This window comes from Thecamonas trahens (genome assembly GCF_000142905.1).
Source record: "Thecamonas trahens ATCC 50062 unplaced genomic scaffold supercont1.72, whole genome shotgun sequence".
NCBI classification, from domain to species: domain Eukaryota; order Apusomonadida; family Apusomonadidae; genus Thecamonas; species Thecamonas trahens.
This window is the reverse complement of record NW_013657608.1, coordinates 60621-71907: the sequence shown is the minus strand read 5'-3', so window position 1 is coordinate 71907 and position 11287 is coordinate 60621. Positions and strand designations below refer to the sequence as shown.

The following is an 11287-nucleotide window of genomic DNA, read 5'->3' as shown; positions in this document are numbered from 1 at the left end:
TCCCCCCCCCCCTTTCCCTCCTCTCCCCTCACACCATGGACGAGACGTCTGCCTTGGACGACGGGCTCTCGTCGTACACCTATGAGTATTCGTCCGACGACAATGTCCTGCCCATGCCGCCGGTTCTTGGCGCCAACTCGGCAGGCAAGTCGGCCAACAAGGCCGCCGACACGTCGGGCATCAGGAGCAACGAGGGCAAGCCGGTCACAGGCACCAAGGTCCCTCAACAAAGGTTCGACAAGGGCAAGGAGGTCGCTGGGGAGGACGAGCCTGCTGCCGCATCGTCTGCCGCTGCCACAGTCGCCACTGCTGCCGCAGCTGGCTCGGCCACAGCCGCCTCTGCGCCAACGAGCAACGGCGATGACGGCGGAGCAGACCCGGCTGGTGGTCCGGGTAGCGGCGCAGGAAGTGCTAGTGGACGGCTGGTAATAGGTGGCGGAAGCGTGGGCTCGCTCTTTGCGCCATCGCAGCGCGCACCGGCGCCCAACGAGCCCGGACAGACCGAGGTGGTGATCGTGGGCCAGGTGGCGGGCGGCACCGGGTTTGGCGGGCGGGACGTGTTCTGCGAGTGGTCGCTGATGGCCGGAAGCCTGCACGAGCCATGGCCGCGCGGCTACGGTTCGAGCGTGGGCATCACGCACGCGGCCGGCGGCAAGGAGCCTGTGTGGGCGCACCCGGTCGACGTCCGGTACGTCGGCGTGAGTTCACCGCGGGTAGGCGGATGGCCCAAGTTTGTGCTCCGTGTGTATTCCAAGGACATGTTTGGGCTCAACCATCTGGAGGGGTATGCAGTGCTCCCTCTTCCGCGTGAGGCCGGCATGCACGAGCTGGAGACCGGGGTCTGGCGCCCTGCGCTCGGGCTTGGCGACGCGGTCAAGGCGTTCTTCCTCGGCGGCTCGCCAGTCCTAACTGACGAGTCGGTGGTGGAGCTTGGGGCGCGGCGCGGCGGCTTTGGCGGCATGGACTCGCTGGAGACCGACTCGCGCGGCAGCGTCCGGGTTGTCGTCTCTGTGGTCATCCGCAACGCGCGCGCGCTGTTTGGCTGAGCGCGGCAGAGGGTACGAGCGCGACTACTCGTCCTTGGTCCGGCTCCGCGGCTTGCCAAAGATGAGGTCGAGCCCCGGGCGGACGGTCTCGATGGACTCGTTGGCCTCTGCCAAGTGCGAGGTCGAGAGCAAGTGGGTGGCCGGGCTCCCGTTGGAGTACCAGTCCTCGCGGAGCTCGGTGTACTGCGCCGACGGCTTGGTCAGCGAGCGGACTTTCTTGAGCTTGAAGACAACAAGCGCCATGATGTAGATGAAGAACACGTTGACGGCAAAGATAAGCGACGAGTAGCCGGCAACCCTCAGCGAGTGCGAGCAGCTCTGGGTCCCGCCGATGGGCGTGCATTGAACAATCGAGTAGCCAACGTACATGCCCGAGTTTGTGACCGGCGGAAGAAGTGCGGCCGAGATGGCGCAGCCCACAAGAGCCGAGATGCCGCCTCCGGTAGTGGCGAGACCGACGCCGATGCCTGAGGGGATGGCGAGGGCAATGCCGGCGTAGACGCCAGCCGGCCCGCCGCGCGAGAGCTGCTCGTTGGTCCCCCACAGGTCCGGGAACGGCCAAGTGGCAAAGGCCCACACAAAGCCGACAGCAAAGGTGAGGAGGAAACCAATGATCTCGTTGCGGGCGCCCTTGTAGCGGAGGACCGGGTCCGAGATGGCGGTGCCAAAGGTCATGGCCATGATAGGGCCCATCAGCGGCGAGACCAGCATTGAAGCGACAACGACAGCCTCCGAGTTTGTGGCAAGGCCGACGGCAGCAATGAGCGCCGCCACAAGGATAAAGCCGAGGTAGTTAAACGTCAGATGGTTCTGCGAGTCGACAACCTCGTAGATCTCCTCCAACGAGGCTCTGTCCGAGACCCGATACCGGCGCTTCTTGCGCCCACCGCTGGCTGCAGCACTCCCACCGAGCCGCGGCTTTGTGCCCAGCAGCGAGACAATATCAACAACGCCAAAGTCGACTCCCACACCCTCGGCGTCCAGCACCGACAGCACAGCGTCCGATCCCTTGTCCGTCGTCCGGAACCGCAGCAGCGTCGACTCAGGCCCGGTCACCGACGCCAACGAGTGGACCGCCGGGTGCTCGTTGAGCACACGCGCCACCTGCCCAGCTTGTGGTGACGGCACCGACACATAGAGAAGGCGGGGCATGTGGGTAGGGGTGGGGGTGGGGGTGGGGGAAGGGGGGGGTGGGGGGGGGGGGTGAGGGGGGAGTTGGGTGGACGGGCGGCTGGCGGCTGATCACGAGCGTGACCGATGACGACTCGGCTAGGCACGGAGTGATGGAGGGCGAGAGAGGGGGCGGGAGGATGGCAACGAGGGGAAGAGGGGGGTGGGAGTGGGATGGAGGGGGTGGGTAGCTTCCCTCAGCTTCCGTCAAGCATTGCCTTTTCCATCACATCCACTTTGATCGCTTCCCGATCAGACTGCTCGCTCAGATCAGCCCTTCTCAACGCACCAAAATCACTGATCTACGTTCTCTGATCAACTTCATCAGAAAGCACCCACGTTCTCCGGGCCTGTTCTGCTATCCATCCCCCCCCCCCATCCATCCTCTCCTCCCCTCCCTCTATCTTCTACCCGTCATCCTCGATCCCATGTTCTCGCTCTCCTGATAGCCCAGGCCAACTCTTCCCCCAAGTCGCCCACGAGTCTTTAGCGCGCTTTTCTTATTATTTTTTGGCGCCACCGCGCGTCATTCAGTGATGGGCGGCCGGCAAGTGGTACGGCAGCCGAGAGCGGAGGCGAGTTTGGCGGGAGGGGGGGATGGAGGGACACCCAACTTTGACCGTGTACCATGGAGTTCATTGAGCAGGTGGGCAAGGCCATCCCGTCTGTGGACAACCCACTCTTTTCTGCACTTGACGAGCATCTCTCTGGAGTCTCTGCTGCTGTGGGCTTCCCCATGGACCAGCTCCGCTACGTCTCGTGCCTCCTCCTCGTCTACCCGCTCGCCCTTATTTTCCGCCTCCTGCCCAAGTCCCTCCTCATCCGCCAGCTCTACGCCACCATCCTGGGCTTTGCCATGGGTCTCTACGTCTTCCGCGAGGGCATGATCCATTCCTTCATCACCGCCCTTGTCACCTACATTCTGATCTGCACCGTCAAGGGCAAGTCTCGTCCGTACGCCCCCTCCCCCCTCCCCCCCCCCCTCCCTCCCCTGCCGCCATCCCGCGGCGGTCCACCCCCCCCCCCTCTGCCACCCCCCACCGCCATCCATCACCAACACCCACACCATCACCACCATCACATCACCAGTGCCATGAATCTTCCCCATCATCGCCCACCATGAGGCCCTTGCCACCATGGGGCCCTTGCCACTGTAGAGCCTCTGCCACCATCGGCCAGCCCCTCCTCTCCCTCACCCACTCACACCCCCCCCTCCACGCACACACACACACACACAGCATCATCGTGTTCATCTTCACCCTCGGCTACATGTGCCTTTGCCACATCTACCGGCAGTACACCGACTACATGGGCTGGACCCTCGACTTTACCGGCCCGCAGATGATTCTGACCATCAAGCTCTCCTCGTTTGCCTACAACGTGTCGGACGGTGAGCAGCTGGACAAGTGCGACAAGGAGCAGAAGAAGTGCGCCGTGACCGAGATGCCCTCGCTCCTCGAGTACTTTTCGTTTGTGTACTACTTTGGCGGCTTCCTCGCTGGCCCCTCGTTTGAGTTCTCCGACTACCGCGCCTTTATGCGCCGCTCGGTCTCGGCCGAGGGCTCGCCGTCGGCCTGGGTTCCCTCGGTCACCAAGCTCCTGCTCTCGTTTGTCTTTATGGCTGGAGTCGTTCTCGGCGGCGCGTTCGACACTCAGTTCATGTCTACCGAGGAGTACTGGGCCCTGCCGCTCCTCCACCGCCTTGGCTACCAGTGGCTCTCGGTCACCATGTACCGCTACAAGTACTACTTTGGCTGGTTCCTCGCCGAGGGCGGGTGCAACGCCGCCGGCTTTGGCTTTGACTCGGTTAAGGGCACCTGGGACCTCATCACTAACGTCAAGGTGCTCGAGGTCGAGTTTGCGCCCAACGTCCGCTCGGTCATGGCCAACTGGAACATCGGGACGGCTGTCTGGCTCCGCCGCTACGTCTACAACCGCCTCAACCCGGATCCGTCCAAGGGCGCTCCGTTCTACGTCCAGATGCTCACCTACATGACTTCGGCCTTCTGGCATGGCTTCTACCCGGGCTACTACATGACCTTCTCCTCCGGCGCCCTCATGAACAATGCCGCCCGCGGCCTGCGCAAGCTCCTCCGCCCCAAGTTTGCCGGCACCTCGCTCAAGCCGCTCTACGACGTCGCCTCCTTCCTCCTCACCGCCGTCGTCCTCAACTACACCTGCACGCCGTTTACCCTTCTGGCCTGGGACGCCTCGTGGCGCATCTGGAAGGCCGAGCTCTTCCTCGGCCACGTCCTCACCATCGGCTCCATGATTGTGGTGCCCATGCTGATGCCCAAGAAGAAGAAGCCGGTCAAGACCGAGTAAATCGTCCGCTTTCTCCTCACGCGCCTTCTCCCGCCTCAGAACTTGAAGTTCGACGCGTCGGGCACGCGCACCTTGCTCTTGCCCGCCACCTTGCTGCTCGCCGCCGGCATGGCGCCTGCCGCCTCGGCTGCAGCCGCGTGCTTGGCGAGGAACTGCGGGTCGGCCAGCTGCGCCTCGTCGGTGACCGGGATGGCGTACGTGTGCGCCGAGCCCATGAGGCTACCTGCGCCGACAGTGGCGCTCCGCTGCTCGAGCACGGTGTAGAGCGGCCGCTCGTGGACCGCCGGCGCCGGCTCGTCCATGGCCGGCGCCGAGACAACGTCCATGTGGGCGACGTTGCCGCCGGCAGGACCGGCGCCACTGTCGTCGTTGACGGCATCGTCGTCATCGTCGTCGTCGTAAGATTCGTACTCGGAGCTGCTCTCGTCGTCGTCATCATCGTCGTCGTCAAACTCGTCGTCGAGGAGTTCGCCCCACGCACGGGCAGCACCCTTGATGGCGGCACCAGGCGCCGGACCCTCGGGCTCGGGCGGAGCAAAGACGTTGCCGTAGAGCGGGCGGCCAAAGATGTCGACCGGCGGCTTGCCCCACTGGCCGGGCTCGTAGCCGTAGCTCCCGCCGGGCGGAAGCGGCGCGTTGACACCAGGCACCTTGAGCCCCGGGTAGCTCGGCGGCGGGCCGTACCGCTGCATGTTGATGAGCCACGGCGGCGGCCCGCCGGGCTGCATGCCCAGCGCGAGCATGAGCTCTTGCGAGTACACGCCGGGCTTGGCGGCCGAGTGGTCGACCTCTAGCTCCTTGTTTTCATAGTAGAGCTCGCCGTGGCCGGTTAGCTTGGGCTTGGTCTGGTGGACAAAGAAGGCATCGTGGAGGACCTGGTAGTCCATGTCCATGCGGCCGATCTTGCCGCGCATGCGGTCGCGGCCGAGCTGACGCAGGCTCTTGCTCTCCTGCGAGTCGACAAAGGCCTGGCGCATCTGCGCCACACCGGTGGCCTCAATGTACGGCGGGAGCACGTACGGGATCTTGTCGGCCGCCCGCTTACCTGCCAGGTACTTGCGCGTCGCGTTCCAGTGCACCGGCACCGGCACCGAGTTGTGGTAGCCCTTGAGATGCAGCAAGAGATGCGGATCTCGGGCGTACACATCCGCCGAGTCCACAAGCTCCGGCCGGGCCACAGCCACCTTGAGCTTGGCCACCGCCTCCTGCTGCAGCCGGACCTTGCGCTGCCTGCGCGTCTCGCCGGGCCTGCTCCAGCTCTTCCCGCCCTCGACCTCCATCGCCACCGCGCCAGCACCTCCATCGTCTGCCCATCCGCTTCCATCCGCCTTGCCGTCACCTTTGCCGTCGCCCGCCATCCCCCCTTGTCCAACCGCGCCACCGACGACACCATCGTCTCCGGCGTCGTCGTCGGCAGCGTTGTCGGCCATGTCGCGCATCCTCTCCACCACCTCCTGGTGAGCCTCCTTCAGCTCCTTCGGCACGACTCCTCCGACCAGCTCCTTCCGTAGCGACTTGACCACAGCCTGTGGCACCGCATACCGTGGCCCGGCTGCGGGAGTGGCCGTGACCGTGGCCTCCGTGGTGGCCGTGGCCGTGGTGGCCGTGGCCGTGGTCGCCTTGCCCGTCCGCTTCTTGCGCTGCCGGCCGCGGCGGTTGCGGGGCATAGCGGCTGAGGGTGTGGGTGTGTGTGTGGGTGTTGGTGTTGGTGTGGGTGTGGGTGTGGTTGTGGTTGTGGTTGTGGGTGTGGGTGTGGGTGTGGTGGTGGTGGTGGTGGGTGAGGTGTTGGTGGTGGTGGGTGCGGGCAAGTCGTCCATTGGCTGGCGGCTGGCGGCTGGCGGCTGGCGGCTGGCGGCTGGCGGCTGGCGGCTGGCGGCTGGCGGCTGGCGGCTGGACCGACAGACTCGAACGACATGGAGCCCATCGAGTCTATGGACATCACATCGTTTATCAACGCCAGTCAACTGTTAGCAGCCGAGCCGTCACATGCTCTGGAGCGAGGCGGCGACTCGACGCCGCACCTCGGTCTGCTCCTCGGCGTTGCGGAGGCGGGCGGCAAAGGTGCACTTGCCGGTGACCGACTCGACTGCGGCGGCAAGGGTGGTGTAGAAGGTGCCATCCATCCGGAGCGAGATCTCGACCGCCATCTCGGCGGAGAGCGCAGACTCTGCGGCGGCAATGGTGAGTTCGACCTCGCCGAGCTGCGCATACACCCTCGCCATGTGCATGCGGAGGACGGCGAGACACATGGCGCGCGAGTGGAAGCGCTCAGCCCCGCACCGCGCGTCGCGCTCCTCGCCGTGGACCCGGAACTCTGCGATGAGCTCGCCGACAAGCTGCGACGGCGAGAGCGCGACTGCGTTGCGGCCGCGCGCTCCGGACGAGTGCCACCAAGTTGTTGTAGTCCCACTCGGTGGGAGGAGCGGGCTCGGCGCCGCGACGCCGAGTCCAAAAGACGCCGAGACAAACGATGATGCCACCGCGCCGTCGACATCGACCTCGCCTACGCCCCTTCTCGGCGGCATGTCCAAGCCGGCACCCGGCGCGCGCGTCCCATCCTCTGTCTCGTCCGACTCGGCATCGGTTTCGAGCACCCGCTCACTGCCGTTGTCGCCGGCGCTCCCGAAAGCCACGGTCCCGACCTCGACGTAGCCGAGCGCCATGGTGAAGACCGCGAGCGCGGCCTCGGGCTTGTCGAGATCGAGCAGCGCACAAGCGACATGTTCGTGGGCGGCTACAAGTGTGCCGAGTGTCAACTTCTCGGTCCCGCGCTTGAGCCAGAGCCCGATGTACACCGCGTACGCAGCCTCAAAGTGCGCGTACGCCTCGGCGACCAGGCCCGACGCCCGCAGCCAGCACCCGAGTAGCTCGTGGGCCTCGGCGACACACACGTCATCCACGCCGAGCCCGACGCGGAGCAGCGGCAGCGCGAGCTTGACAAACCGGATGGCTTCGCTAGCCGACGCCGCTGTCGTCGCCAGCCGCATGTACGCCCGGCCTTCGGTCCCAATCCGCGCCGCTAGGATTTTGGGCGCGACAGCGAGGCCAAGGCCTGGCAGCGCAAACGGCTTCCACGCCAGCTGGGCACCCTCGTCGCCGACGTCGACCCCGATCTCGCGGACTGCTGTTAGCAGCGCCCCACGCCGCGCCCCGAGTTCTGCGTCCTCACCAACCACTGCCAGCGCCTCGCACTCGAGCGCTCCGGCCCACATGCAGAGCGAGCCGTGTGCGCCGTACGCTTGGAGCGCCGCGTCGACCGCCCCCCGTGCCAGCGCCAGCGCCGTTGCGGCCTCACCTCGATCGAGCGCCGCCCGCCCCAGATACGCCCGCGCCTCGGCAAGCTCAGCTGCACTCGCCCCCAGGTACTCGAGGTCGTCGACGTTGTTCTCCAGCAAGTCCATCGCGTCGTCGTTGAGGCCCATCTGCAGCGAGACAAGGCCTAACCGCCGCTCCAGCTCGACGATGCATCGCTGCTGCGCAGCGCCGCTGCCATCGACCGCTGCCAGCATGCCCGAGAGACTCGACGGGGTCCCCGGCGCAGCCGGCAACGGCTCGGGTGCGAGCGAGCCGGAAGACTCGGCGGCCGGGAGCCGGACCATCGACTCCAGCTCAAACGACGAGCTGACTGAGCTCGCGCGACTCGGGGCCACAACCACCTGTGGCTGGAGGGTTCGCGTGGCGAGCGCAATACGCAGCGCACGCGCGCATCGCCGGAGATCGACTACAACCGAGTAGTAGACCGCATGGGCATGGCAGGCTGCACCAATGGCGCCGCGGGCAAGGACCGGGCGCGCCCAGCGCATGGCACCGATCGCGTCATCGACCGCCAGCTCGGGCGAGAGCTGCTCTGCAAGAACTTGCTCGGCGGCGCGGATGGCGCCTTCGGGTGAGGCACCACCGTATCGGGCGTATGCCTCGAGAACAGCCACGCGGACATGCGGCGCAATCTGGACGCCCAGCCGCGGAAGCGTACCCGCAACTGACTCAAGGACCCGCGCGAGGACGTCGACTGCCGGGCTAGGGCTGCCGCACGCCACCAGTGCCCGCGCGGCGCAGATTGCGACTCGGGCCGCAAGCGCCGCGCCAGGCGCCCCTGTCTGCAGCAGAAACTCGACGCCCGCCACAAGCTCGGCGACCATGGCCTCGTTGGGCTCAATGTCCATGCCGCGCCAGCGGGCCTCTATGACTCCGCCCCACAAGCCCGAGAGGACAGTGAGTGCAGATTCAGGCCCGAGATGCTTGGTCCGCAGCGCGTAGGCCGCGGCTGCAGCCTCCACCGCGGCGCGACCGTCGGCAATGCTGAGGGCGAGCACAGCTTCCAGCTCGTGGACCTGCGCCAGGCGCTCGGCAAGGAGCCGCAGTTCTGTCGGGTGCATGCGCGAGGCGGACTTTTTGTACTGCGCCGAGAGCGCAACAGAGGCAGCCGCGACCCGGGCGCTCGCATCGTCGTGGGCGCCGGACCACCGCAGCGCGGCCACAAGCATGCCCAGATCAAAGACCACGTGCGGGTTGAGCTCGACCAGTGGTGCCAGCATCTCCTGTGCGTCAGCATACTCGCCGAGCAGAAGCGCGACCGCGCCGACTGGGCGCGGGCTCTCGTCATACAGTGCCTTGTCGTCCAGCTGCGGACTGCCGCCCGCAGCGGCCTCGGCCGAGAGCACAAAAGCCTCGACCCACTCGCGGAGTGGGAGAAGGACCCGCCAGGCGTGGACGAGCGCGGCGCGGAGGCCGCGGCCCATGGAAAAGACGCCACTGGCCTCAGCGCCGCGCACCGTCATCTCGGCCGACGACGTGCCGTGGAAGACCTGCGCCTCGACCCGGAGCGCAGCGAGGGCAGCAACAAGCTGCGAGACCCGCAGCGCCCACGGAGGGCTCACCAGCTGGTCCTCGACAAGCGCCTCGACAAGGCCACTGGTGCTTGTCCAAGTGCCTGCGAGGCCTGCGTACAGCGCAAGACCATCAAGAACGGTGTGGACAAAGTCCCAGGCGCCTGTATGGGCGTCAAAGACCCGCGTGCCAAGCCGACCAGGCCCACCGCAGACGGTCTCACCGTCGATGGCGGCGACGTGCCAAACGCTTGGCGCAAACTGGACAACTGCGACCGAGAGAGCGGCTAGCGCACGGTCGTGGCGCTCGCGCCGCATCGGCAGCGGGTGCGGCGCGCACTCGCGGCAGACCCGGACCGCCTTGTCGAGCCCGAGTTTGGGAAGTGGCTTGCGTTGTGGTGAGCAGCTAGCGCACACCACCTCGCCGCACTGGCGGCAGTGATGGCGACGGCGAAGAAAGCCAAAGCTGGCGACACAGAGCGCGCAGGCAGAGCGCGCCGCGTCTGGAACCCACGCTCGCGGCGGGGAGGTGCCGACCTCGACGGCGGCGTCGACCGCAGCGCTCTGCAACTCAACCGCCGAGTCGAGGAGCGCGCGCGCGTCGGCGGTCGCCGGGCCAAGTAGCGAGAGCGGACGGACGACGCGGTGGTGGACGGCCCACTGCGCGAATTGCAGCGGCGTGCCGACAAAGACGGACGGGCCCGAGGCGAGGCGGAGACCGGGCGTGACGGGCGAGTGCGTCGACTCGCGGAGGACAAACGCTGGCGTGCCTCCGAGTGCCACCACGCCCATGGCGACAAGCTCGCCCAGCCGGGCGAGACAGTCGGCGTGCTGGCTCCCGCCCGGTCCGTACAGGATGGCGACGGCCACCGGCGAGAGCACGTGTGCCTCGGCCGTGGCGATAGGCGAGAGGGCTACAACAGCATACGCCGCACTGCCGACCACCGAGTGCACACCGAGTGCTTCGCCGCAGGCAGCCGCAATGTCGGCGAGAAGCGCCTCGACGCCGGCCGATGCGGCGTGAAGCAGGATGCCGAGCGAGGCCGCAGCCGGCGGCAGCGGTGGGCTCGCAAGGCCGAGTGCCGGAGGAAGCGGCAGCGGCTCATCAGGCATGGGCGAGGCCGACGGTGATGGGCCATCCGGCGGCGTTTCGAGAACGGCAGCAAGGCCCGAGACAAGCTCAGCCTTGAGCGCCGCGTGCCGCTGCCGCCACCGCACCACTGTCTCCTCCGGCAGCGCCGTAGGCGGGCGGGCAGGGGTGAAACCACCAGCAGCGTCGCCCATGACCACTCCGATGGCGGCCTGGAAGCTCCGCAGCTCGGAGCGGAGCGTCGTCATGACTGCTGCCGCTGTCGCGCGGGCGTCTTCCGTCTCTGCACTCTTCTCGATGACAGCGGCTTCAAGCAGGACGTCCTCGGCCAGGCACGCGCCCGCCGCCAGGTAGGCAACAGCGTCTCGGGGAGCACCGGCATGCGCAGCCTGTGATGCCATTCCGGCCAGAGCCGCAAGCGTGCCCGCCAGATCGCCAGCCTCTTCAGCGGCGCGTAGATCTGCCTCTGACGCCACCAACTGCCCCGGCGGCAACGAATGCTCATGATCGGTAGTCCCCTGAGTCACCGCCGTCTGCTCTCCATCAGCCATAGTTGCCATCGACCGCGAGTGCGGGCGAGTGAGACCTCCACCTTCTCCATCGATTCTAATCTCGGCTTCGACTCCAGCGTCCGTCTCGATGCCCATGGCCGAGTCACCAGGTAGCACCAGCAGCGGCTGGGGAGAGGCAGGCGAGGCGAGTGGCTTGGACGAGGCGGGTGGCTTGGACGAGGCGGGTGACTCGGGAGAGACAGGTGAGGCAGAGAGGTCGGCCGTCTGGCCGCTGGCCTGCATGTGCGGGCAGAGGGAGGGGTAGGTGGGGGGGGGTTT

The 11287-nt window shown here is 66.8% G+C and overlaps 4 protein-coding genes across 4 annotated transcripts; 1 reads left to right on the top strand and 3 right to left on the bottom strand.

The window, feature by feature from the left end:
- Positions 1-730: 730 nt before the first annotated feature.
- AMSG_11217 (uncharacterized protein) lies at positions 731-2634 on the bottom strand (the record flags this gene model as incomplete). Its single annotated transcript, XM_013897412.1, has 2 exons — positions 731-2158; positions 2628-2634. The coding sequence occupies 2 exons, from the start codon at positions 2632-2634 to the stop codon at positions 1071-1073; spliced, it is 1095 nt and encodes a 364-aa protein (XP_013752866.1). The 3' UTR covers positions 731-1070.
- A 201-nt stretch (positions 2635-2835) lies between these two features.
- AMSG_11216 (Mboat2 protein) lies at positions 2836-4586 on the top strand. Its single transcript, XM_013897411.1, has 2 exons — positions 2836-3170; positions 3455-4586. The coding sequence occupies exons 1-2, from the start codon at positions 2845-2847 to the stop codon at positions 4539-4541; spliced, it is 1413 nt and encodes a 470-aa protein (XP_013752865.1). The 5' UTR covers positions 2836-2844; the 3' UTR covers positions 4542-4586.
- Positions 4391-6208, bottom strand: AMSG_11215 (SF3B2 protein; the record flags this gene model as incomplete). Its single annotated transcript, XM_013897410.1, has 2 exons — positions 4391-5880; positions 5932-6208. 2 exons carry the CDS (start codon positions 6206-6208, stop codon positions 4577-4579), a joined length of 1581 nt encoding a protein of 526 aa, XP_013752864.1. The 3' UTR covers positions 4391-4576.
- A 315-nt stretch (positions 6209-6523) lies between these two features.
- On the bottom strand, positions 6524-11104 carry AMSG_11214 (uncharacterized protein; the record flags this gene model as incomplete). Its single annotated transcript, XM_013897409.1, has 2 exons — positions 6524-10917; positions 11050-11104. The coding sequence occupies 2 exons, from the start codon at positions 11102-11104 to the stop codon at positions 6524-6526; spliced, it is 4449 nt and encodes a 1482-aa protein (XP_013752863.1).
- Positions 11105-11287: the final 183 nt, after the last annotated feature.